This window comes from Schistocerca piceifrons, chromosome 7, assembly GCF_021461385.2.
Source record: "Schistocerca piceifrons isolate TAMUIC-IGC-003096 chromosome 7, iqSchPice1.1, whole genome shotgun sequence".
Lineage (NCBI taxonomy): Eukaryota > Metazoa > Arthropoda > Insecta > Orthoptera > Acrididae > Schistocerca > Schistocerca piceifrons.
In genome coordinates, this window is record NC_060144.1 from 498093179 (window position 1) to 498119341 (window position 26163).

Below are 26163 nucleotides of genomic sequence, written 5' to 3' on the forward strand. Positions count from 1 at the left end.
CACAGTGGCTTTTAATTGTGCCTATCTGAAACTTAATGCGTCATTGTTATGGTAAGTAGCAGCCTATCCTTCCTACATTGTTAAACTGATACTTTGTTATTCAGCAGAGAGCTCTCCCAGCCAAATCTGTGTTATTATTCATTCTGTAGGTGTTAGAAAACTATTAGGTTAACATTGTTCTAAGGAGACCGTTGCAGTCAATTTTTTTTTTTTTTCCCTGTTGCATTGCAGAAAAGGAAATAACAATCTCAGTGTAGATTTCTGTCATACATTTATCTTTGTAGTACGTATCTCATGTTCCAAAGAGCATTATTGTCTCATGTTGTTAAAATTATAAATAAAATTAGTTTTTATGTTAAACAGTTGGTTGAAGACATCTTCCATTTTCAGTATTATTGTATTTTTATTAAGTTTCTTTCCAGGAAGATTCATCAAGACTTGGTTGAATGTATAATTGGACTTATTTTCGACTTCTATAAAACCACTATGAATACAAAACCACTGAGTCAGGCACAATCGTTGCAATTTTTACTTGATGTTAAATACCTGACACTCCTACTAGTTCCCAGAGACAACAAGGTATTGCATAATATTTATGAAGATTTGTGATAATGTAACCAACTATACTGTCAGTACTAATTTTGCGTACTTCCACAGGTGTTAATGGGGTGTTCGCAAGAATTGTGTGAGAAATTGGAAAGTGAAGTTGATCCATTTGATTTAGATGTGTTCTCTCCTTATATTCAAAACAACATTAAAAGAAGTGTTCAGAGGACACAGGTAAGATGTCTACAGAAAGCACTTATTTGATACATTTTTAATTTTTGCTATTGTTTTACACAGATATTGATAAAAATTATGACGTCAATAATATAATACATTTGTTTGTATGGCTATCTTCTGCAGCAGCTGTTATTATAGGTTATCAGTCTTGAACTGATTGCATTGTAATTAAAAAGAATTACACCAGAAGTGTTTCGCTTTTATTTACAAAGCACCTTCTGTGATATTCTGTAAATTGGATACACATGTTTGTAAATTTATTTTTTTATTCTTTTAGGTTGAAAACAGCATTTTATTTATGAAGTTGGTCAGTAAGCTACTTACGGTGTTTCTTTACATAGTCTGCACCTTCCCCTCTTACTGGCAATGGTTTATGTCAACAGGCTTCATTTCACATCTGCAGTTTTTGGTATTTTGTGTCATTTTCTGCACTCCACTATTTATAATTGACTATCTTAACTGTTTTTCATTCATCACTGCTACAGTGTTTATACCTATTTGTTTGTTTTCGTTCATGTTGTGAGTGGTGCCAACCTATGAAACGATTGTGTGTGTGTGCGCGCGCGCGCGCGCGCGCGATAGAGAGAGAGTGTTGTGTTATATGTGGGTAGAGACATGAGAGGGGTGGGTTCCCCCTCCCCCCTTCCTCTCTCTCCGTGGGGGGAGGAACGACAGGGATTGCCTGGGTAGTGATTATGGGACAGATCTGGGAGGAAATGGTAGTGGTAAGTGGAGCCTGTGGTTAGATACTTTATAACTTTTTATGTTATATTAAGTGTCAATCAGTTTAAAGAGTGTGTGGTTTGCCAAGTTGACCTGATCATTTATGAGTTGTTTCTTTTCTGTTACAGTTTTTAGGATGTGGTAGTTTTCTTGTAAGGTGAGGAGGTATTTTTTGATGTTGTTTATCTGTATGATTTCCATGTCTGTGTTTCTGGTTGTAATTTTATGTTGGTGTTGGTGTAAGTGTTTTGCAAAAGTTGAATGATTTGTCCTATACTTCCATGCTCTTACATGTTCTTTGTATCTGGTGTCAAATGTCCTCCTAGTTTTACCTACATATCTTCCATCACATGTATTGCATTTCAGTTGGCATATTCCTGATTTCCGATACAGATCAGTTTTTCCTATTGTTTTTGGGAAGTATTTCTGAATTGAGTTGTTGGCTTGGTGTGCTATTTTTATGCCTTGTTTTTTCAAAGTATTCTGTGTGTGTATTTATGGTTGTACGTCATTGTGTACCATATTTTTCTTTCTGTTTCTTTCACACTTTGTGTTGCTTCTATCCTTGTATTTTGTGTATTTGTTTGTGTGTGTCTGATGGTACTGTGTTTAGTCTGTGGAGCATGTATCTGAGTGTTGCTTGCTTTTGAGAATTGGGGTGTTGTGATGTCTCGTGTGTAATTGTAGCTGTTGTCAGTTGTCGGTGCCGGTACATGGCAAATGTGTGTCGGTTGTTTTGAATCTTTATGGTGATGTCCAAGAAATTTAACTGTCTGTTTTGCTCTTTCTCTATTGTAAAATGTATATTAACATGAACAGAATTTATGTCTGTGTGTAACTGGTCAATTTCATTGTTTGGTTCATCTATCAGGCACAAGATATCATCCATATATCTAATCCTGTATAGGATGCTGTACGTATTTGGCACTACTTTTGTTGAATATAATCTGTTCTACATGGTTCATAAATATGTTTGATATGGTTCCGGACACTGGAGATCCCGTTGGTAATCCTTCACATTATAAATAGAATTCATTATTGAACTTAACATAATTCTGTTCTCTTATTAGCTCTAGAAGCTCGACTGTTTCTTTGATATATTCATGTGGAAGTGTACTGTGTGTCTTAAGATTTTGTTCTGTAATGTTTATTGTTTCAGTTATTCAACCAGAAACACAAGACATGGAAATCATAAGGATAAACAACAACAAAAAACACCTGCTCATCTTACAAGAAAACTACCACATCCAAAAAACCCTAACGAAAAGGAACAACTCATAAATGATCAGATCAACTTGGCGAACCACGCACTCTTTAAAGTGATTGACCATTTAATATAACATAAAAAGTACAAATCTAACCACGGGCTCCATTTACCATTACCTCCCAGGTATGTCCCATAGTCACTGTAAAGGCCATTCCTGTCATTCCTTCGCCCCCCCCCCCCTAGAGAGAGGAAGGGAGGGGGGGTGGGGGGGGGAACCCACCCCTCTCACATCTCTACCTACGTACAAGACAATTTTACTAACTCTCTCTGTCTCTCTGTCTCTCTCTCTCTCTCTCTCTCTCTCTCTCTCTCTCTCTCTCTCCCCCCCCCCCCCCCCCCCCCACACACACACACACACACACACACACACACACACACACACACACACAATTGTTTCATAGGTTGGCAACACTCACAACGTGGACAAAAACAAATGAATAGGGTAAACACCGTAGCAGTGATGAAAGAAAAACAGTTAAGGAAGTCATTTATATATAGTGCAGCACAGGAAATAACGCAAAATACTAAAAACTGCAGATGTGAAATGAAGCCTGTTGACATCAACCACTGCTAGCAAGAGGGGAAGGTGCAGACTATGTAAAGAAACGCCATAAGTAGCTTACAGACCAACTTCATAAAGAAAATGCTGTTTTTAACCTAAAAGAATCCTGAAATAAATGTACAAACATGTGATACAATTTACAGTATACCCAGTAGATGCTTTGTAAATAAAAGCGAAACATGTCAGGTGTAATTCTTTTTAATTACATTGCAGTCAGCTCAAGACAGTTAAACTATAACAACAGATCAATAAATTATTTTTTTTATTTTTTCTTACATGGTGCAGCATAAAATCTTCAAAGAGAAATTTGTCATTGATATAAATTTTCTGTGAATTAGTGAGAACAGACTAAGATTGCTAGCAAATACTGGAGAAACATAAATGGTTCACATTTTGTAGCTGTTCAAGAGCTTATCTCTTGCCCTCTGTCACTCAAAGTACATGAATATACAACTTCTGAAGGTAAAACTGTAAACAGAGTTGCTCATTCTGGGAGCACGTGTTGAGAAAGAGAACACATAGTAAGACATGGAGGTGAAATAAGTTATAGTCAGAATTTGATGAAAGCTGTACTAATATGAACATTTTTTTAAATTTATTTGTGCTACAGTATGGTGGTGCTATACAAGTTTAAAGAAAAACCACCTTATTGAACGCCAGTATTGCTTGTGTGTTGATGTGCCATATGAAGGGTTTATATTCCAGAGTCTGGTTTGTACCTACTAGAAACCACTATTGGAGCAGAAAGAGAATTATTACCTTGTTGCCGATTTTAAGAGGGAGTGACAGTTTTTGTGATAGTCTTGCAACCTTAAGCTGAATAACCAAAAGGGCAGATTAATAATATTCTGCAAAATCTCTTTTCAGTTGGTTTTACAAAGCATGTGGATAACATTGCTTGCAAATTACACATGTATTCCTATGGTTCTTTATGGTACTAGAAAGGACTCTTCAAATCCATTTCTTAATGCACACACTGTGCTGCATACATCATGCCATGGTGAAGAAGCGGCGGGAATGTGGATTGTGCCAGAATACACATTACCACAGAAGTGCAGCTGTAATTCAATACTTCTGAAGATAAATTGACAATTTACTGTCAGTAAATGGTTATGATATTACTGTAAGGGCTAGAGGCATGGTCACAAAAACTCGTGGATTGTTGCTGACTCAAAATGCTCACCAACTACTTGTGTCAGTACAAAAGGATGCCAGATGCAGAATGCTGCCACAGGTGAATTGCCGGCTGCTGCATGATAGCTCAGTCTGTCTTTCTCAACTCGCACTGGAATATAAGTTTGCGATTGTTCGGGGATAGGGTGACAGACACAGTAAAGACGAGTTGGCATAGCATGCTTGTTGTTATAAATTGTATTTTGGAATAAAGTGGTGAAAATTACTCAGTCTCTGCGTGTTGATGCTCTTCACAGGCATAACGCTTAAACTGCATGTGTGGACCTCAGCCAAGGATAGCCCCCATTATATTAGTACGGGTACTTGCCATACTGTGCATTGTTTTTGACTGAAGTTAAGTGTCTTTATGTATTAGTAGGCAGAGGGGCAGTACTTCGTGAAATTCTGGTTATTTTCAAATTGTGCTAGCTTGGTATTATTCATTACTGTAACATACAGAAGTATTTCACAGGGGTGTGTGTGTGTGTGTGTGTGTGTGTGTGTGTGTGTGTGTGTGTACTTACTTAGTTTCACTAGAAAGCTATTGTGCATAGTGTTTCCAGTTGTGTGTTTCTTTGCTCCACATGTCAGTCTGCTATAGGTGAGTGATTGCTTCTCAATATTAGGAAAAGGATAGATTGCCACACACCGCAAAGATGACACATTGAGTTGCAGAAGGGCGCAATGAAAAGACTTTTACATACGAGCTTCTGCCAAAAGCTTTCTTCAGAAAAGAGAAACACACATTCATACAAGGAAGCACATCTCTCTCTCTCTCTCTCTCTCTCTCTCTCTCTCTCTCTCTCTCTCTCACACACACACACACACACACGACCACTACCTCTGGACATCCCGGCCAGACTCAACACACGTAAGTATGTTACAGACTCATAGGAATGTGCATTTGGGTGTCTGTGTGATTGTATGTGTATGAATGTGTAGATTTCTACTTAAAGCTAGCATCTGGCCAGAGGTAGCACTCGTGTGTGCATTTCACCTTTCTGAAGAAGGCTTGGCCGAAGACTTATATGTAACAGTCTTTTCATCATACCTGCTTGCAACTCAATGAATTACTAACGTGTTATAGAAACATATGAAAAGTTTTTGCAGATGAATCTTAAGAACTTGTTTTTGCCAGGGCCAATGAAGAACACCAAACATTCGACATTTGCAACTTTTGATATATTTTTCACAAATGCGAAGACAGGGTGACATAGGATTTCAGTCATTGATGATTTATTTTATTTCTTCACTGAGCATTTGTTTATATCATTGTTGGTTTTTGGTTGTTTAAATACTCATTCATTACTTATTGAGTGAGTAGATGGATGGCATTAGCATTTAATCTAAGATGGCAGCAATAAATTCTAATAAACATTTATCCTGAAGATAATAGGGAAGGTATACAGAAAAAAGTTGCTGAAGATTCAGAAATTATTGCAGGTCATTTTTAATGCTTCAAACACTTGAGAATAAATGGTTTACGTGATTGATTGCCGTATGATAGCAGGAAGATAGAGTAGAAATGGTTAAAAAGGAAAGGCTGGTCAACCTTCCCCACTCTGTGTCCTTAGCAAGGAAGACACTAATATTTTTGGAAGTTAGGATAATCTCATCACTTTGATGTATGTACATTGGCAGTACTAAACATTTTGACTCCTGTTAGTAACCATCCTGTACAATAATAGTTAAAGAAAATTACAGGAAGAACTGTAGCATTAGATATTTAATTTATTCTTAATTACATTCCTGTAACACTTAATCAACTTTCTCGTATAGAAGGATAGTAAAAGTTTCATGGCATCAAGTATTGAGTCTGTGCATCAAGTAGTAATAAGAAATCTTTTGACTTTATCATAAAGAAAGCACAAAGTATGCAATGTCCACAAAAAATTGGAAACTTGTTGTTTCAAGCAAAATTCATAATGACATCTTGGGTTGCCGGGTGTTCTGCCGGATATCAGCGTCGTACTTGCACGATATTTCGGTCACGTAGCTCGTAACCTTCATCAGGTGCGACCTGAGACTGCTCCTCGAGTGGACCTGGTCCAGTATTTATGCCTGTGGCCTTCCCCCTCCACCAACGGCTGCAGGCGCTTCCTCTGTGGTCCGCACCCATTCCCTGCGACCTGCTGGAGCGTTGCTGCTCCGTTTCCGTCCGCTGCAGTTCTAGGTGTTCCCTCTGTGGTCCGCGCCCACCAAACTCGCTTCTGGGGGTTTCATCTACGGTCTGGGGTACCAAGCGTTCCCCCTGCGGTCCACGCCCGCTCACCACGACCTGTTGGAGCGTTGCCGCTCCGTTTTTCGTCCGCTGCGGCTCTGGATGTTCCCTCTGCAGTCCGCACCCACCAGTCCCACTTCTGGGTGTTCCATCTTCGGTCTGGTGCACCTGGCAGTCCGTCAGGGGCTCGTTTTCCATCTCCGTGTCTCTGGTTCTTCTGTTTGTGTAGTGTTGCAGCTGGCCCCGTTGCTCATTTAACAATTCCAGAGCCGGATCCCAGGCTCTGCTTAGCTGGTACCCTGTGTCACGGTTCATAAGATCGTCAGCCATTTTAATTTCTATCGATTCTCTTATAACACTGTCCCAAAATCTGGGTGTTTGTGCTAGAATCTTGGTATCCTCATACTTCATGGCATGATCTAGCTCTAGACAGTGTTCAGCAATGGCTGACTTAGTCACCTGTCTTAATCTAGTGTGCCTCTGATGTTCTTTGCACCTGATCTCCACAGTTCTTGTCGTCTGGCCAATGTAGGACATGCCACATTGACAAGGTATATTGTAAATCCCTGGTTTTTGTAACCCCAGGTCGTCTTTGACACTCCCCAGCAGTCCCCCGATCTTGTTGGATGGACAGAAAACACACTTGATATTGTGTTTGCGGAGGATCCTACTGATTCTGGCAGAAATAGAGCCAGCATAGGGCAGATATGCCACCTTCTTTGTTTCATCTTGGTCTTCTTCAGGAACCTGTGGTATAGTGGCTGGTTGGAGTGCCCTCTCAATTTGTCTGTCCGTGTATCCACTCTTGGAGAAAACTGTTTTGAGATGTTCTATCTCTATAGGTAGATTCTCTTGGTCTGACAGGGCACGTGCTCTGTCCATCAAAGTCTTCAGAACCCCATTCTTCTGTGCAGGGTGGTGACAGCTGCTGGCCTGCAGATTAAATCAGTGTGTGTTGGTTTTCGATACACACTGTGGCCAATTGATCCATCTGCTTTCCTCTGGTCTAGTACATCCAGAAATGGCAGCTGGCCATTCTTCTCCAGTTCCATGGTGAACTTGATATTAGGGTGGCATGAGTTAAGATGTTCAAGAAACTCATTGAGCCTGTCCATCCCATGTGGCCAGATCACGAAGGTGTCATCCACATACCTAAAGAAGCATGTGGGTTTAAATATGGCTGTCTCCAATGCCCTCTCCTCAAAACTCTCCATAAACATGTTGGCAACCACAGGGGACAGTGGGCTGCCCATAGCTACACCTTCGGTTTGCTCGTAATATTGGTTTCTGTACAGGAAATACGTGGATGTCAGTGTATGACTGAACAGGTCCAACAGAGCACTGTCAAATTTCTCTGCAATCAGTTCTAGTGAGTCTTTCAGTGGGACCCTGGTGAACAGCGATACCACATCAAAACTAACCATGATGTCCGGGGGACTGCTGGGGAGTGTCAAAGACGACCTGGGGTTACAAAAACCAGGGATTTACAATATACCTTGTCAATGTGGCATGTCCTACATTGGCCAGACGACAAGAACTGTGGAGATCAGGTGCAAAGAACATCAGAGGCACACTAGATTAAGACAGGTGACTAAGTCAGCCATTGCTGAACACTGTCTAGAGCTAGATCATGCCATGAAGTATGAGGATACCAAGATTCTAGCACAAACGCCCAGATTTTGGGACAGTGTTATAAGAGAATCGATAGAAATTAAAATGGCTGACGATCTTATGAACCATGACACAGGGTACCAGCTAAGCAGAGCCTGGGATCCGGCTCTGGAATTGTTAAAGGAGCAACGGGGCCAGCTGCAACACTACACAAACAGAAGAACCAGAGACATGGAGATGGAAAACGAACCCCTGACGGACTGCCAGGTGCACCAGACCGAAGATGGAACACCCAGAAGTGGGACTGGTGGGCGCGGACCGCAGAGGGAATATCCAGAGCCGCAGCGGACGAAAAACGGAGCGGCAACGCTCCAACAGGTCGTGGTGAGCGGGCGTGGACCGCAGGAGGAACGCTTGGTACCCCAGACCGTAGATGAAACCCCCAGGAGCGAGTTTGGTGGGCGCGGACCGCAGAGGGAACACCTAGAACTGCAGCGGACGGAAAACGGAGCAGCAACGCTCCAGCAGGTCGCAGGGAATGGGTGCGGACCAAAGAGGAAGCGCCTGCAGCCGTTGGTGGAGGGGGAAGGCCATAGGCATAAATACTGGACCAGGTCCACTCGAGGAGCAGTCTCAGGTCGCACCTGATGAAGGTTACGAGCTACGTGACCGAAATGTCGTGCAAGTACGACGCTGATATCCGGCAGAACGCCCGACAACCCAAGATATCATTAGATCGCTGGGAAAGCCTGAAGAGTTAAAATTCATAATAATTGAAACAAAGCAGTCAAGAGATCTTACCTGAGATTCACTTTTCTGACAGAACAGTGATAAAAATTAAGACATTGAAAACCATTGGCCACCAGATTAATTAGTTCTTCTCAGCTATGGATGAAAAATAGCTCCTACAATCAACCGGCAGATTGAGCTAGGTAGTACAGAGGTAAGGCTCTGAATTGTATGTAGAGGACTGTGGTTTAAATCTGCACCTTACCATCCATATTTAGGTTTTTTAAGGGTTCCCTAAACTGCTTCAGGTAAAGGGGATGGTTCCTTTGAAAATAACATAGTATTCTTTTCCACTTTGAATTTGTGCTCTGTCTCAATGATTTGCAATCTATCCTAATGCACAACAAGTTTTCTGTAAGACATATAATACATGAGGCTTATTCGGAAAGTAAGGTCTGAATCACCAAGCTAATCGAATGTTGCACGAACATTGAATCGTGTGCGTGCACCAACTCTCAAGCATACTTTACTCATCAAACACCACCATTAGCACTGGTATTGTTGCATTGTCAGACCAAAATGTCAAAACAATTGACCAGCATACTGACTGTGAAATACAGTCAGTGATTTGGTTTTTGACAGCAAGGGATGTTGCAGCAGTGGAAATTCATTGACAGATAAGTGAGGTGTGTGGCCCCTATGCGATGAGCCCTATGCGATGAGTGACAGCCAAGTGCTTAAGTGGGTGGGAGCTTTCAAGGACAGATGGGAAAATGTCCATGATGAACTGTGATCAGGCCAGTCATCAGTGATCTCAGAATATTTGACCAAAGCCATGGACAAAAAGATTTGTGAAGTCCAGCAATTAACAATTTCAACTTAAGTGCTCAAATTTCTGGATGTGGGTAGAACTACAGTGCACAAAATTGTCTCTGAAAAGTTTCAGTTTTCCAAATTGTGCACTTGTTGGTTTCCCAAGCTGCTTACTGAGAAATGCAAAGTGGAAAGAATGACTAGTGCTCTTGACTTTTTGGACCAGTATCGTAAGGATTACTTTTTAGGGAACATTGTCACAGGGGACAAGGCAGGAGTTTCTCACATGACCCTAGAGTCTAGACATCAGTCAATGGAATGGTATCACATGTCATCACCAGTCAAAGCCAAGGCCAAGCAGATCGAATTTATGCAGCAAGGAACAGCAGTAAATGCAGCCACTTACTGTGCTACCCTGAAGAAACTTCTGTACCATACAGAATAAGCAATGCGGCCATCGGACATCTGGAGTTTTGTTTCTGCATGACAGCACCAGATCCCATTCTGCCATTCACAACCAAAATCTGATCATATCTTTTGCAAGGGAGCAGATTGTTCACCTACCGTACAGTTCATACTTGATGCCAAGAGATTTTCACTTGGTTAAATACCTAAAGGAGTTTCTTGGCAGCAAGCATTTTGTGTTAGATGGTGAAGTGAAAGAAGCAGTTAAAGACTGGACATTGTCACAGGCAGCAGGCATCTGTGAATTATGGATACAAAAGCTTGTAGAACATTATGACAAATGTTTAAACAAATATGGAGACTATGTTGAAAAATAAACATGTAAGGAATTAAATGAAAACATTTTTTTTAAAAAAAAAAAAATCTGTGAAGGTTTATGTTTTGTAAGAAATTGGATCTTACATTCCAAATAACCCTTGCATGACATTATTTTATAGTTATATTTATTATTTATAGCTGTGATAGTACCCCAAAAATTTGTTTTATAATATTTGGTGCCACAGAGAGTAATAATTGACAATTTTACATCACATCAAGGGCCTACTGGGAATTCTCGTGGCTTGGCCTGAGAAGTTATGCCACACGGCACCGGTCAGAGGTCAGGGAAGTGGTGACAGCTCTGCATCCGGACAGACTGGTGGCATAGATGATCCAAGCGTGCTTCCCCTGGGTCCCACAGCCCAGTGGTTCCCTCTGCTGCCAGTCACGGGCCCAGCATCTGGGTCACGCCTCAGCACAACTGGAGCTGCACCAGTCGTTGCTGCTGGTGCCGCCACTGTCCAGCAGGCTGACAAGTCTCAGGTGAGAATGGAGCCCTTCATCAGCTGTTGCTCAGTAGGCTGAATTTTTGTATTTCATGTAATCCAGTAAAACTTCTGTATGAAAGATACAAGGTTATATGAGGGCAGTTCAGTTGGTACCCATGTTAGGAATAAAGACACCTCCCCCCCCCCCCTCCCCCGCCCCAAAGAAAATAAATAATTTTTCAGCGTAGTCCCCTTTTAGGGGTATACACATCTCGGCCATTTTTTAATCCCTCCATCAAATAATAATTTGTCAAGCTGTCTAAGATTTGCCTCTGTCTTGACAATCAGCTGCTCATCTGAGCAGGTGAAAAAACAAAAAAGGGGAGAGAGAGAGAGAGAGAGAGAGAGAGAGAGAGAGAGAGAGAGAGAGAGAGAGAGGACCTGTGAGCTATGTCTTTGTGTATGGCAATGGGAATAAATCTCATGGACCTGTGGCAGGGGAATATGGAGTTTGTGACAACAGTTTATGCAGTTTTGCACAGATAGTTCCAGATGAATGTGCTAGTGCATTGTTTGGGTGAACTTCTTTGCCAAATAGGACTGTTTCCTTGAATTTCTTGTCAAAGCTGACCTATAGTCCATTGTAGTAATGTGAAGAGATAATTTTTCTACCTTTTAAAAGTCTATATTTACGATGCCCTTCATATTCCAAAAAATCATTGTCATAATTTTTCCAGCCGATGGAACCACATTTGCTCTCTTCAGAGCAGATTCATGTGCAGTAACCCATTATTTTGATTTGTGCTTCATTTTCAGAATATGATGACGAATCCACGTCTTATTGATGAGTACAACTCAATGCTCAAGATTGTATCTCACTTAAATTGTTCCAAACACAACTTCCATGCTGTGAGCTGCATCTGCTGTATTAAATTCCTGCCTTGTTCTTCATAACATGTCCTCTGTCACTGTTGCAATCACATCATTGATACATAGTCTTTACATAGGAATATTGTTCACTATGATAGTGTACACACAGTCCTTCATAAATCCCCACAAGATGAATTGCAGTGGGGTAATGTTGAGGGAAAGTGGTGGCCAGCTGATGGATCCCCTGCATCTAATCCAGCGATAGGGAAATTTCATTGACGGGAACTTGTGAACAGCCTTTGACCAATGTGGTGAAGCACCATCTTGTTGAAAGGTGATTTTGTGTTGCAAGTTTTGTGTCTGAGGGTATACAGACTGCTCCAACATGTCCAGATACACTGATGCACTTACTGTATTTTCTGCCAAGAAGAATGCTTGGACAGTCCTTTCGTGCAGTAGCTCATACCAGACATTCAGTTTATGTCTACCACGAACATGTTCATGATAGTGTGCGGATGTTATGAACCTCAAATCTGAACATTACACTGATTAACTATTCCTGATATGTCAAAGGGTGCCTCATCTGAGAATAAGCATTTCTTCAGGATGCTGGCATTCATGTCAGTACACAGCAGCACATCTGTAGCTCATTGCTGTTAGCATGCTTTGTCGTACAGCATTAGATATTACAGAATTTGCATTTTGTAAGCATACAAATGAAGATGATGGTTTACTGCACAATGCAGTGTTGCTCAGAGTACATTAAGTTTCCTAGATGCTTGCTGAATTAACTTAATGTGGGCTTCTGAGAAATGCATGTCTGATGTCCTCCACTGTCTCTTCCAAAATATAAAACTGCCAAAAACTTATGATGCCATTCTTTAATTTTTTCACATCAATAGAACCTGCAGTAATTTCTTTGCACAGTAATAGTTGATTATGTTTGTGCAAACCACAATACTGCTTGCTGCTCTACAGAGTAGCCACTTTCACTTCATGCAATCATACTGCACTCTGACAACAATAGTTGGAACATATGATGGCTTATAAATTGTTTGATATGCTGTAGCACATGGTACAATTTCATTGTCATATCTACTGTTGTTTTTTTTTCCGTGGCCTTTGAAATATGGGAATTTTGAAGGACGACAACTCTGTAAGGTTGAATTCTTTGGGAAACAGTTTTCCTACTGAACTCAGTAACTGGAGACATTTCCTTGATACTACTTTATTGTCAGCCATTGAGAAAAGCCATTCTGTCTGGTCTTCCTTCTTCCAATTGAAGATACTGTACTAACTGATTAGTTACAGAAAATGATACGAGGAGTTTGGGTCCTTTACTGCAGTACATGTATCACCTGATCCGAAGCAGGCTGTGCATTGTCTTCCTGAACCATCATATAGCAAAATGTAATTTATCCTTCTGTAACTACCATTCATCACTGGTTTTATTATTATTTATACAGATATCTTCTGCTTTATTTATTGGCTGTAGACAGTTTCTGAACTTAACAGTCAGGTGGTGCAGTTTTTCTCCTTTTTTCTTTTCTTTTTTTTCCCCCTTTTCTTTTCTTTTTGTTTTCCTGTCCCTGTATTACTCAGTATGCTTTCTGGTTAAAATAAATTTTCTATTTTTTCCGTTTCTTCATGCTGTCTTTGCTCACTTTTAACCATTCCAGTATCATTTTCAACTGACTTTTGTTTCTTTTTCATTTGTGTGAAAATTCATTCCAGTATTCAGTGTTCTCTTTGCACATTTTTTGTCTTAATTTAAACAGTTATTTCTACTTTGTTTTCAAAACACAAACAAGCCCCAGAAAGAATGAATATAAGGAAACAGAGAAGGCTTTGGAAGTGGGCTAAGAATTGGATCTTTGCACCTACATACTTGGAGAAGGAAAACAGAAGAAGTTACAGATTTGCTGGAAGAAGAAAACTGGTCGTCGTAGGATTGGGGGACACAATGTGGAGAGGACAAGGAACAAAAGAGCTGATGAAAGGATTCCAGCCATACTGGAATGAAAATGAGCTAGAATGAAGAACGGAATTGGGATTGTCTTCCATAATGGTCTTGAAGAGGATGTGAAAGGAATAAATGACAGGATAATGAAGTTAAAATATCAGACAATAAATGCCTTTTGAGATAACGCAGGTACATGGTCCACAAGTAGGTTTTTAGATACAGGAAAAGGTATACTTGGAGGAGGATATTGGGATACAGATGGTCAGAATACAGTAATGTAGGTAACCCCAATGTTCCTGCCGGCAGAGGGAAAAAGAGAAAAGGAAAGGATATGAAGAGATATTGGGAAAGGGACGATGGGGTAACAGAAAGGAAGAAAGAAGGAAGGAAGCTATGAGATCTCTGCAAGAAAAATGTGTTGCTGATTTGAAATTTTTGGGATAAGCAGTAAGAAAGTCTTAAAGTATTATGGTACAGCTGTGATTAGAAATGGACGTCTGCTATGGACTGTACCATCTTTGACAAGGAATAAAAACGCATGTCACTGGCTTAAAGGTAATGCACTAAGTTTCATCAGATTATGGCCACCACCTGCCACTGATTAGTCAAAGAGCCATGATTGAAAAAAAAGAACACAAAGACAAGAGAGAGAGAAAAAAATGGAAACTGAAAGAGGAGGAAATCAGAGAAAAGTAACATGTAAGGGAACAAGGCACTTTTAAGTGAAGTCATAATAGTAGAAGAGGAATGGTAGAAGTTTAAAACAATGCTTGTTGAAACTGCAGTGTCTGTTTCTGGAAGAACAAGCAACGTTATAAGGTGAGAAAAAAAACTTTATAGAGTGAGAGTCAAAAAATCTGTGCAGGACAAGAAGAGAACATTTGAGATATGTTTCGGCAAATGACCCAAGATGCAGTGGGTGAATCTAACATCAGGAAGATAGTATCAGAAGAGATAAGACATGGTTCAACTTATGGACAGAGGTGAAATGAACAGAAAATGACAGTATGAGATGACGAGGGTAAAGAGGAAAGGCATGAGTAACCCCACTAAGCTAGATGCAAATGGAAAAGATAAATAATAAAAAGAAGTAAAAGTAATGTGGAAAGAGCACTTAGAAGTCTTTTAAATCCACGTTGGGAAAGCTGAGGAGGAGAGCCACTTTGAAGAGGTAGATAGCAACCTAGGGAAACGATTTGATCCTGACAGAAGTTGAATCAGTAATGGGAACTATGGAAGAGGTGTAGATTGAGTGTCAGTTGAAATGGTATGAACAGCTTATATTATAAAGTGGCAGTGGCTATACCATACTGTGAGAGCTGTTTTGATCAAGAAGACAACTTCAGAAGACTTTAAGAAAGTAAACAAGAGAACTGAAAAATTATGGAGGAGTGACACTAGTTTGCCATTCTGCAAAAATATTTGAGAAAATTTGAGGAAAGAGAATAAGGAACAAAGATGAGATAAAATTGGAGCATGCTTCAGGCTGGGAGGTGAACTGCAGACTTCATGCATGTGATGAGGCAGCTGCAGGAAAGACATTGAGCATAGGCAACTTTTACTGACAGCCTTCTTGGATCTTGAGAATGTGTACAACAATGTGTGCTGCAGTAGGGTACTGGTAGTGCTGGATAACATAGGCAGGCAAAAATATGAAATTGGCAGGCTGAAATAAATGTGGCACAGAAGTAAAAGCTAATTTAAAATAGGAGATAAGGCAATAGATAAAGAAGAGAAGGGGCTTAAAATGAGAAACTGCACTTCCTCTCTAACTTTTGTGCTTGTTGTGAATGACATGGTGCACAAGATACTGACTTCCAGTGATGCCTTAGTGCTCTGGGGATTAAGGAAGATAAATTTCAGCAACAATAATTGCATGGGCAGAGATGGTTGGATTAGATGGTATGAAATTTAATGCGAAGAAGAATGAGTTCATGATGTGAACAGACAAAGGGAGAGGACTACCCCAGGATGAACTTGCAAAGGAACAACTTTAAAAAGTTGACACATTCAACAAAACAAAATGAAAGAAAGAAATGAAGAAGTCAATGAGAAATGGAGGCAACCAGTAACATTTCCGAGAAATATCAGACTTATTATGCGATAAAGTTATCACACAGATGACCAAGTGAATAATGTGTTGATTCTAATATTTGATTATCCTGACTTACACTTCCGAAAAATTCACAATGAAGACAAGAAATTTAAGCAAGATAGAAGCACAGGAAGTGAAATTTCACAGAAGCTGAGGGGAAGTAAAAAGATGGACAAATTAAGAGATGAGGGAGATGGTAAAGGAAGTTACCTTATAGGAGTGGATATAAGACCAGCTTTGTGGTAAATGAATTAAGGCTTCAAGGCAAGAGACCAAGAAGACGACCTAGGGATGGTTGGCTATAAAGAGTGTAGCAGAACATTCAAGAAAAGAAGAAAAATGAAACAGAGTGATGCCAGCATAATGGTGGAAAGAGAGAGGAAAATGGAAAAACTTATGTGCAAAACTGGCTGACTCGTGGCCGGAAACTGTTACGTATGATGATGATTCCTATTTTATAGTTCCACAGTCTGCTACCTCTGGGATGCTTTACATTTCCTGCTTTCTGCTTATATAGTTTCCAAATAATGATATGATTGGCTCTTGTTTTTGTTTATCTTTTCACTTAAAAGTAACTTATTGTCCTCCCATACTCTATATGTTGAAGGACCAGTTATTAACTCAAAGACTTCTATGTGCTTTAGCTTGCTTTATGCCATGTAATGATCTGATCTTGTGGTGAACATGACCAAACAGTGGTTGTTTTAAAAGTTTTTATATCCTTGAAAAGCCATAATATAACAATAAATATTATTTATTTCAGTATTTTCGCCTATAAGAAGTTGACGGAGCCCCATTTATAGGTACAGTGTCAGAAATGAAGTGTCTTCTTTGTTGACCTGATTATACTAACAGCACTTGACTGTTAATTTGTGCTGTGCCAATAATTATAATGTTGAGTTTTTGCCTTGGCATTTAACCATCCTGTGTGTGTGTGTGTGTGTGTGTGTGTGTGTGTGTGTGTGTGTCTCCTCATATTAATAACACATTGCGTTCTTAAAGTGTTGCCAAATGACTGATTTGGTAACACACTAATTTATTCTGTACAATAATACATTACAAATTATTTAGGGTCATTAACTAACTAAACTGGTTGACAGGGAGTGATGGATGTAAATGAAATTGCTGGATTGAAAATTAATTCACTTGTACCTACAATATGTTTGGTGATAGAAATTCATTGATTTCTTCAGCTTTCAAATTAACATGCTTTTTGCCAAACATTAACATACAGTATCAGATATCCATATTCTTCAGTGACTTGGAGATTCTGTTAAATGCAGATAATTGGAATAAACAAAATTAAATTGTAGTGCACAAAGAGGGTGCATAAGGAAAGAAGGTAGCTGTAAGAAAATAATCTTCATGGATGTTGAGGAATAGAAAGGCTTCATACTGAAGGATGAAAGGAGAAATACAGTCATTATACAAGCAAAAGAACTTATCTACATTATCTCTCCACATTTGTGTACCCTAGAATTTTGCAGTCACTCATTTCCTCTTTCCCATAATTTCATGGTTTATAATAGCTCATAGTGATACAAACACTTCCACTTCCCTTAGGGGGGCCTAACATATCCATACTGTGGATGTCTATCTATAAGAAGAAAACGTGAGTGACTTTGGCAGACACTGTAAGAAACAGCTTTGTCAGGGGGTTAGTGTGAATGCAGTTGCTAAGAATAAGTGAGAAGTCCACCATCGATGGTATGAACATGTACTGAGAGCAGTGCAGGAGAAAGAGACATATTATACACACTAGCTCAGTCTGTATCTATGAAGACCTTGAGGAAGACAAAAGATTTGGTGGATGGATACACTCAGTGAAGACAATGCAATCTTACAAGTAAAAGAGAGAATTGATCTTAGAATTGAATTTGATAATTATTTTTTCATTGTGTGTTAGAACACCTTTTCGTTCATCTCAGCTCTCTCTCTCTCTCTCTCTCTCTCTCTCTCTCTCTCTCTCACACACACACACACACACACACACACACACACACACACCATGGTGTATCAGTCATTGGGAGAATTTTGTTTTTGTAATGTGTAGATGGGAACAAGTACAACTACAATGTGTGTCACATAGCGCTCAGTGTTGGTGGATCAGTTCATTTCTTGCTAGAAACAAAATAATATTTTAAGTGGAAGCTTATATCCTCATTCCCACATTTGATTGAGTGGCCCCAAATTAGTCTGGTGTGATTTCAGTTTAAAAACATGTTAAACTGTTCGGGCTAGGAAGATATGGCAAAAAAAAATGTTTACTGGGATTTTAATATCTTTTGTTGTTATTGACTGATAGAGAGCAAGCCATGTAGTGCTAAAACAGCCGGGTACAGTTATCACTTAAAGCTCTTCTGCACAAACGTCTTGAATGTGCCTAACTTGCCCATCTCAAGTGCCAACCCTTGCCACATTGTTTGTTACCACCATGCAGCTGCACTTCAGTGTTGCTGCTGGAGTACTATTATTTTTTGTATTCTGCTGTCCCTGTAGTAGATACACTCAGTTGCAAATCTCTAAATCACTAGAAAAATCTATGGCAGTATTATCTCACTGCCTTTAGCTGTGCAGCAGTAAGCAAACAGTTTTACAGTCAGAGGGCCTCACATGATAAGATCTCCATAACTACACACCTGTCCCCAACAAAAATAGAATATTGATTAGCATGTACATTCCAGTTTCCAAATGAAGCTCAATTAGAAAACTTTTTGTCATTAATCAGTGAAAAAGTTCTGTGTGAGATTTATGCCACTGTTGAAGCTGTGAAATAGGAAAGAAAGTTATTATTCAGGAGCAAATGTTTGTGCATTGTCTTTCTGAAAGTACAGGTAACCTGTAAGTGCAGTATGTGATGAAACAGCTGCACATTATTCGAAAGTAGATTTTTGTGTCATTCACTGGTGAAAGACTATGGCTGATGTACCCATACCTTGTATGTACCCCTCACATGAGACTGCCTCCACGATCTTGTCTGAATGGTGCCCTGTTGATGAGTATACATTTTATTTTCAGTATTCTCATACCCTGCCATTGACACATACCGATGTGTACCGTGATTTTCAGTCTGGCCCCCAGGGGGCTCACGACTCCCTTGTGGGTCTGTGCAATGCAAGCACTGAGTGACAAGCTATTGTATCAGCTCTTTCCTTTCTTGTGCTGCAATATCTCAACTCCAACTTTCCTTACTTCTCATACTTTTGAGCCCATAATGAGAGTCCTTGATGTTGACACAACTATTTCTCTAGGTTGTTATATCTTTTGTTTACATCTTTCTCCTTTTACTTTTGACCATGAACATTTTGGCTAAGTGTTTTTGGTTCCATTTTTGATTTCACTTCAATTTTCCAAAGTTTTCCTGTAGTGTGGACCAGGTGGCGAAAAACGGCTTAGATATCACCAATGTACCTATAGTATAGAAGATCCTTACACACAATAACTAAACAGACATATCAATGTGTTTGAAAACCATTGTGGTAGGCCATTCCATCATAGTGATGTCATTTACCCTCTCAGTAGAGCTCCCTGAAAACAAAGGGTTGCAACTTCTACTGTCAGAGCTGTTGACTCCACATAAATGCCAAGAAATGTCATCTTCCTGAGAACCAGGACTCCTAGCAAGGTCATCAAGCCAAGATCACCTTTTCTGCGGCTGGATGGTGTCTGTGGTGAGAGTACTTAATCAGATCAGATGTCATCAGGGCAGATGTTTCACAGATGAAGCAAATCAGATTAAACCAAAACAATAACTGTAATGACTTGTCACTCAGTGGATAGAGAGAAATTCTTTAACGAAGAAACTTACAGCCCCATTGCATTTCGATCTCTGGCCTCATCGAGGGATGAGCGACAAGCACAAGCACAGAGCAGAGGAACTCACAAATTCTGTCAATACCTGATACATTCTTGAACTAATGGAGACTCATTTACAACCATAATCTTTGTGAAATATAGTGAGGATAAGTTCGGTAGCTGTATTGGGGGAAAAAGTGATAAATGGATCCCTCCTTATCAAAACATAACTGCTATGCAGGCACAAGCACTCCTGAAATGTAACAAACTGGGAGACGTTCCTGTCACTGTCAGTCCGCATAAAAATCTCTATTTGACCCACGAATATGACCGAGTGACGTGGCACAGTGGTTAGAACACCAGACTCTCATTTGGGAGGATGCCACTTCAAACCAGCGGCTGATTTAGGTTTTCCAGGATTTCCCTAAATCACTTCAGGCAAATGTCGGGTTGGTTCCTTTGAAAGAGCTTGGCGAACTTCGTTCCCCATCCTTCCTTAATCTGATGGGACCGATGACCTCGCTGTTTGATGGGACTGATGACCTCGCTGTTTGGTCCACTACCCCAAATCAACCAACCAACCAAGAATATGAATTAGAAATAGTGTTATTTAGCACACAGAAGAAGCACTGAGCAGCAATCAGGCATATTTAAAAGTAGACTAAGCTATCGGACACTATCTTCTGGAGTGGGTAATGTACATAAGAGGCATGTGTTGGGAAGGGGAGGTATAGCAGGGTGCGGGTGGGAGAAGATACTATAGCAGTGCCTGTGGGAGTTTACAGGGACATGGTGAGTACAGGGATGTGGACAGCAGCATTCAGCATTTGGAGGCTGAGCTGGGGAGAAGTGAGGAGTGGGTGGGGGGTGGGGTTGAGTGCGGGGGGGGGGGGGGGGGGATGACTACACAGTCCCACTGGGGGGGGGGGGGGGGGGGGGACACAGAAGGCTTGTGTAAGGATGAAATGGGAGCAGAGAAGAATGTTGAGGCAGGTGAAGTACTGGCACTAGCAGTGGTTGAGGCCAGGGGTTTGATGGCAACCAAGGGATGTTGCAGGGAGAGTTCCCACTTGTGCAGTTCAGAAAAGCTGGCGTTGGTGGGAAGAATACAGTGACACAGGCTGTAAAGCAGCGATTACAAGTTCCCACCCCACACCTTACTTGTACCCTCTCTACCACCTTCAACTGAAATATCTACTCACTTCAGCTGGGCCTCTCCACACAAAGACAGCCGTGACAATTGTGTGTGTGTGTGTGTGTGTGTGTGTGTGTGAGAGAGAGAGAGAGAGAGAGAGAGAGAGAGAGAGAGAGAGAGTGAGTGTGTTTTTAAAACTCTGAAGGTGGTTTGTGTCCAACAACTAAGTCGTATTTTAAATATGCTTATCTGCCGTTAAGTGTCTCCTCTATATGGTATCAATCTATCCTAATTCTTAATGTTGTTATTGGCTCCCAAATTTTGCATTGTTCAGTGTGACCCACTATTTTACCCCACCAAGACTTGAAACAGCAGACCAATGATGGATGGCAATCCAACTTAACAATATGAGGATTTCATCTGCCAAATCCAGAAAGGCCCCAAGTACAACAGAATAAACAGGATTGCCTTTATTTTTGGTTTTGAAGGGAAAAGAATTATTTGAGACATTTATGTTATGGTCTATGAATGTGCTATTATGTACATTTCCAGTGCCTATGCTTTGGTGATATGTCTTCCTGCTGTGTCGTTGACCCTATCTGTGGAAAGGCTTTGTAGGATAACTGACTGTGTACAATTTCCTGTATGTGTTGGTTACCCACGCCAGCATCCTCCACATTCAACAGCCTTCATTGGCCTAAGAAAATAAAAAAAAATGAGAGAGAGGGAGGAGGAGGAGGAGAAAGGGAGATCCAAGAATATAAAATGCTAGACCTGTTACCTTATCTTGTGTCCACAAAGAAATATGAATGTCTTCACATCATCAAAATGGTCTAGATTATTTCAAGCACTGTGCACAGTCTTCTACCTGATATGCCTTTTAGCCACAGCCACACAAATCGCATGACTACTCATTTGAAGTAGTAACTACTTTAGTCTACAAACATATAACACCAAAGCTTCCATGCTGGTGCAGCTGGAAACACCTCAATTGTTTCTGCATCTATGTAGGATAGGACACCATCCAAGACATTCTCCTCCTGACATGAAGCAGAAATGTGACCTCACACAAGCCAGTGGATGAAAGAGCCACAGGCAACGTGACACAGAGCAGCTCCTTCATCACCCAATCTGGAGCTTAAAGACAACAAATTGCCACACAAACTCTAACCTCCTTAGGTACAAAAAGAGAGAGAAATAAGTATAAGTCAGACAGAAGGAAAGGAAAAACCTAAACTAGAAGCAGATTTGACAGTTCAGACAGAATCAGATATCCCCTTACATACAGAAGACTCCACATATGTGGATGTTACCCCATGCCTCACAGGTAGCACAAGACCAACACCTACATCTTTCATCTTCTCTGCAATGCTTCAACCTCTTTAATGTTATTACAAAGGAGTTGTAATGGATAGTCCCACCACCTGGCAGAGCTCTGCCAACTGATGGCAACCTGTCATATAGTATGCGACATAGGGATTACTTTTGTTAGAGAACCATCTCTCTAATATTAGACATCATACCTATTGCAATGATCGTGTCAGTGTAAAGAGAGTATATGTGCACTAATACAACCTAACATCTGCAGCAAACAATTGCCACTTCACAACAGACTAAGGGTAGTAGCTACCTGTTTCCATATATAAAGAAAGATAACAACATGCAGTACTTACCTGTCATTGAGAGACAAGAGCTAGCCTTGTAGCAAAATTACCCAAACCCTTAATATTAATGGGGGAGTTAAATGTTCATAATCCTTTTTGAGGTAGTAGTGTTAAGTCTGGTAGAGGACAACTCTTAGAAAATCTTCTTGTGGAATTTCGATTCTGCGTCCTAAACACAGGAGCAATAACATATTTTAGCGTCGCCTGTTGTACCTTATCCTGTGTAGACTTCTCAGTATGCAGCCTGAGTGTCACCACCATGATGCAGTGGAATATCCATGAAGTCCTGCGTGACAGTGATCACTTGCCAATCGTGCAATCCCTACCAGACCAAAATGTTGACAACTCTTTAACATGCTAATACCTTAGAAAAGCTAATTGGCCAGCCTATGCTTCCAAATTGCAGATTCAAATCACCCAGGAGAAAAATATCGCTGAGGTAGTGCAGGAAGCTCCTTTCACAATTATACCTTTTTCCACAGACCTTCCTACACAAAATTGTGTACTCTGGCATTCAATGAAATAACAAAGGCCTTTAGAGAACGATGAAGAGCACTGCGATGCTATAAATGACTTCCCCATATGACCAACTTGATTACATTCAAATGACTCTTAGTGAAAGTACAGCTTTTTATTAAAAAATGGAAAAAAGAATGTTGAAACAATATGTCTCCTCTATAATGGTGCACATTCCATTATCTCCCCAAGTATAGGTTAAATTCAATGTATTTGTGGACATCAACTACACACAGGAATTTCTAATGGAGACATTATCTCTGACTCCCTGGATACTGCGGAACTTATCACAGCACAGTTTGCAGAAAAACCTGCATCTCAAAATTACCACCCTGCCTTTACAAATTATAGACAGCTAGTGGAGCTTAACATTATGTTCTTTCACTCCCATCATGTAGAAACCTGTAGTGGTCCTTTTAATGAATGAGAACTCAGTAGTGCCTTAGCTTCATGTTGATATGTCGCCAGCTTTTGAAAAATCCACAACCAGTTGCTTCAACACATGAACAACAGCAATCATGAGTATCCTGGTGATTTTTAATCGTGTATGGTGAGAGAGAATTTTTGCCCAAAGTAGAAGGAGAGCATAGTAGTACTATGCTGAAACTGGGGAAAGATGCACATAACATAGGTAATTATTGACTAATTTATCTAAATAGTTAATTGTTAGGAATAATGCTTATAATTGATTTCATTGGTGCTTCAAATGCAAATGACTACTTTCGTAATTTCAGTGTGGCTTCTGAGAATCTTGTTCTATCGCTAACCACCTTTTTTTTTTTTTTTTTTTTTTTTTTTTTTTTTTTTTTTTTTTTTTTTTTTACTGTATCCTTTGATTTCCAAAATGTTTATGATACTATGTGGTGATATCACATTTTACCTTCTTTACACAAGTGGAGATTTTGGGTTGCCTACCCATTTTTGTACAGAACTTTGCATCACCAGGATATATTTGGGTATGAGGTGGCATGATCCTTGGTACCCAGTGATCCAAGGAATAGCATCTTACAGAAATCGGTGCTGGTTGCTGCCATTTTTGCTATTGCAGTCATTGGTATTGTAGCCACTGTGAATCCCGAGGCCTCGCCAGCATTGTAGACAGACAAATTATGTATATATTACTGCTCAGCATCTCTCCATACTGTAGAATAGCACCTTTAAAGTGCTATACACGGGGCATAAGATGGGCAAGAAGAGTGGGTATTGTTTCTCACTAATGAAATTTCCTGTTGTGCATTTTGCAGACTTTTGTCTGTACATTCACACCCAAAACTTCACTTAGGAAACCAGCCACTAGACGTACTTGACAAATTCCACTTTTTAGAACTATTATTTGGTGGTAACCTAATGTGGAAACCACACATACGAGGATTCAAGTATAACTGCATGAGGGAACTAAATGATATCTGTTTCCTCAGCAACTTTTTCATGGGAACAGACCTAATGGCTTTATTAAGGTTTTATAAACTGCTAATTTTAATTCACTTAGACTGTGTATGTGTTGCTTACGGTTCAGAAAAACCATCTGTACTTGGGCAAGACTAACAGTTAGACTCAAAGAGCCCAAACAAACAAATGTGGTTAAAACACAGAAAATGTGATAAAAGAAATATAAAAGGCAAACTAAGATAAAATCACACTTACTCTCTCCCATTATCACCCACTCAATCACACTAACTCACAAAACATTGTGACAAATGGGAAGAAGTTCGAAAACTGCTAATTAAAACACAACAAAGACTATAGGAAAACTAAAATAGATTCACAGCATTATGTGGGTGGTTGATCACTTACTGAAAACACAGATGGGCCAACCACCCTGGTAACACATTAAAAATGTCACTCTAAAATTTTAGGGTGACAAGTCAAACAATTCACAAAATTTTAAAAGTCACACCGCATTTTTTTTATTATCAGCTAAAATAGACAGCAAATCTGTCAGCCAATTAGCTGCTGTCCACAGCTCTAAAAATAAAGCACAGTTTAGTAAAATGTGTCACATTGTGATCTGTATGCCACAAGCACCACACATTGGAGAGTCCTCTCTCCTGAGCAAAATGTATGTGTCTTAGGGCTGTGGCATATACAAAGGCAAGTAAGGAGATATGCCATAACCATGTTGTTGACTTAAGTAGACACAGCTTATTGTATGTCACTTCCAGCCACTCGTCTTCCCATCTGTGCATGACTAACTCAACAGCGAGACAATAGCATACAGAGGGATGACACGCTGAACTAATTAAGGATCGTGACCCACCTCCTTGGCTGCTGCAACCACCTTTCATTCACCACAATACTCATGTGCTGTGACACCCAGCAGAAAGACCTCTTCTTTCCCAGCTGTTGTAGGAGGAGGAGGAGGAGGAGGGTGTCCTGGATATTCTGGACTACTTTATTTACTGTGTTGTAGAGAATGAAGGGCGCTCAGGGAATCGGAACAAACAAGGAATGTAGCACTCAAAGCATTTCTCATCTGCTCCAGTGCCCACAGTATCACGTATAATTTGGAATTGAAGACTGTAAAGTCTTGAGGCAGTTGGATCATGAGGGCACTCTCTAGGGAAACAGCAGATCAACCATCGGAGTCACCTGTTTAGTCCACCCATAAATTCAGCTACAGAGTTGTGACATTCAGCTGAAATATCATAAAGTAATGTATTAGAAACATATGCAGGAGTGCAACCTCTCCTGTACTGCATAAAATCTAAAATTACTCTGGGCTTGTGCAGTAACCAGGACGGCAGGCGGTTAAAATCCTGGAGTTGGTGTTGTACATGCTCCACACGAAATTACTCCAGCACATGCTGCACGTGGTTCCCAAATGGCCCTGTTGCTCATGGACGTTCCAGAGACAGATGAGCAACAGTAGGGTGTGCAGGTGAATTCGAAGCAGTGAGGAATTTACGTGCCTGACACACCACGAGGAGCTGCCACTGCATGGTGAGTGGCAGTTCCTCAGTCTCAGCACAGAGACTAGGTATGGGGCTTGTCCTAGAAGCACCTGTGCCCAGCCTAATCCCCCTCACCCCCCC

General features: G+C 40.4%; 1 protein-coding gene across 1 annotated transcript in view; it reads left to right on the forward strand.

Moving 5' to 3' along the window:
• LOC124709047 (conserved oligomeric Golgi complex subunit 1) overlaps nucleotides 1-26163 on the forward strand; it is a 169493-nt gene that overhangs the window by 131224 nt on the left and 12106 nt on the right. The window contains exons 19-21 of the mRNA XM_047240693.1: nucleotides 423-579; nucleotides 658-780; nucleotides 10885-11148. Coding sequence (XP_047096649.1) covers nucleotides 423-579; nucleotides 658-780; nucleotides 10885-11148 — 544 coding nt within the window. The remainder of the gene's footprint in view (nucleotides 1-422; nucleotides 580-657; nucleotides 781-10884; nucleotides 11149-26163) is intronic.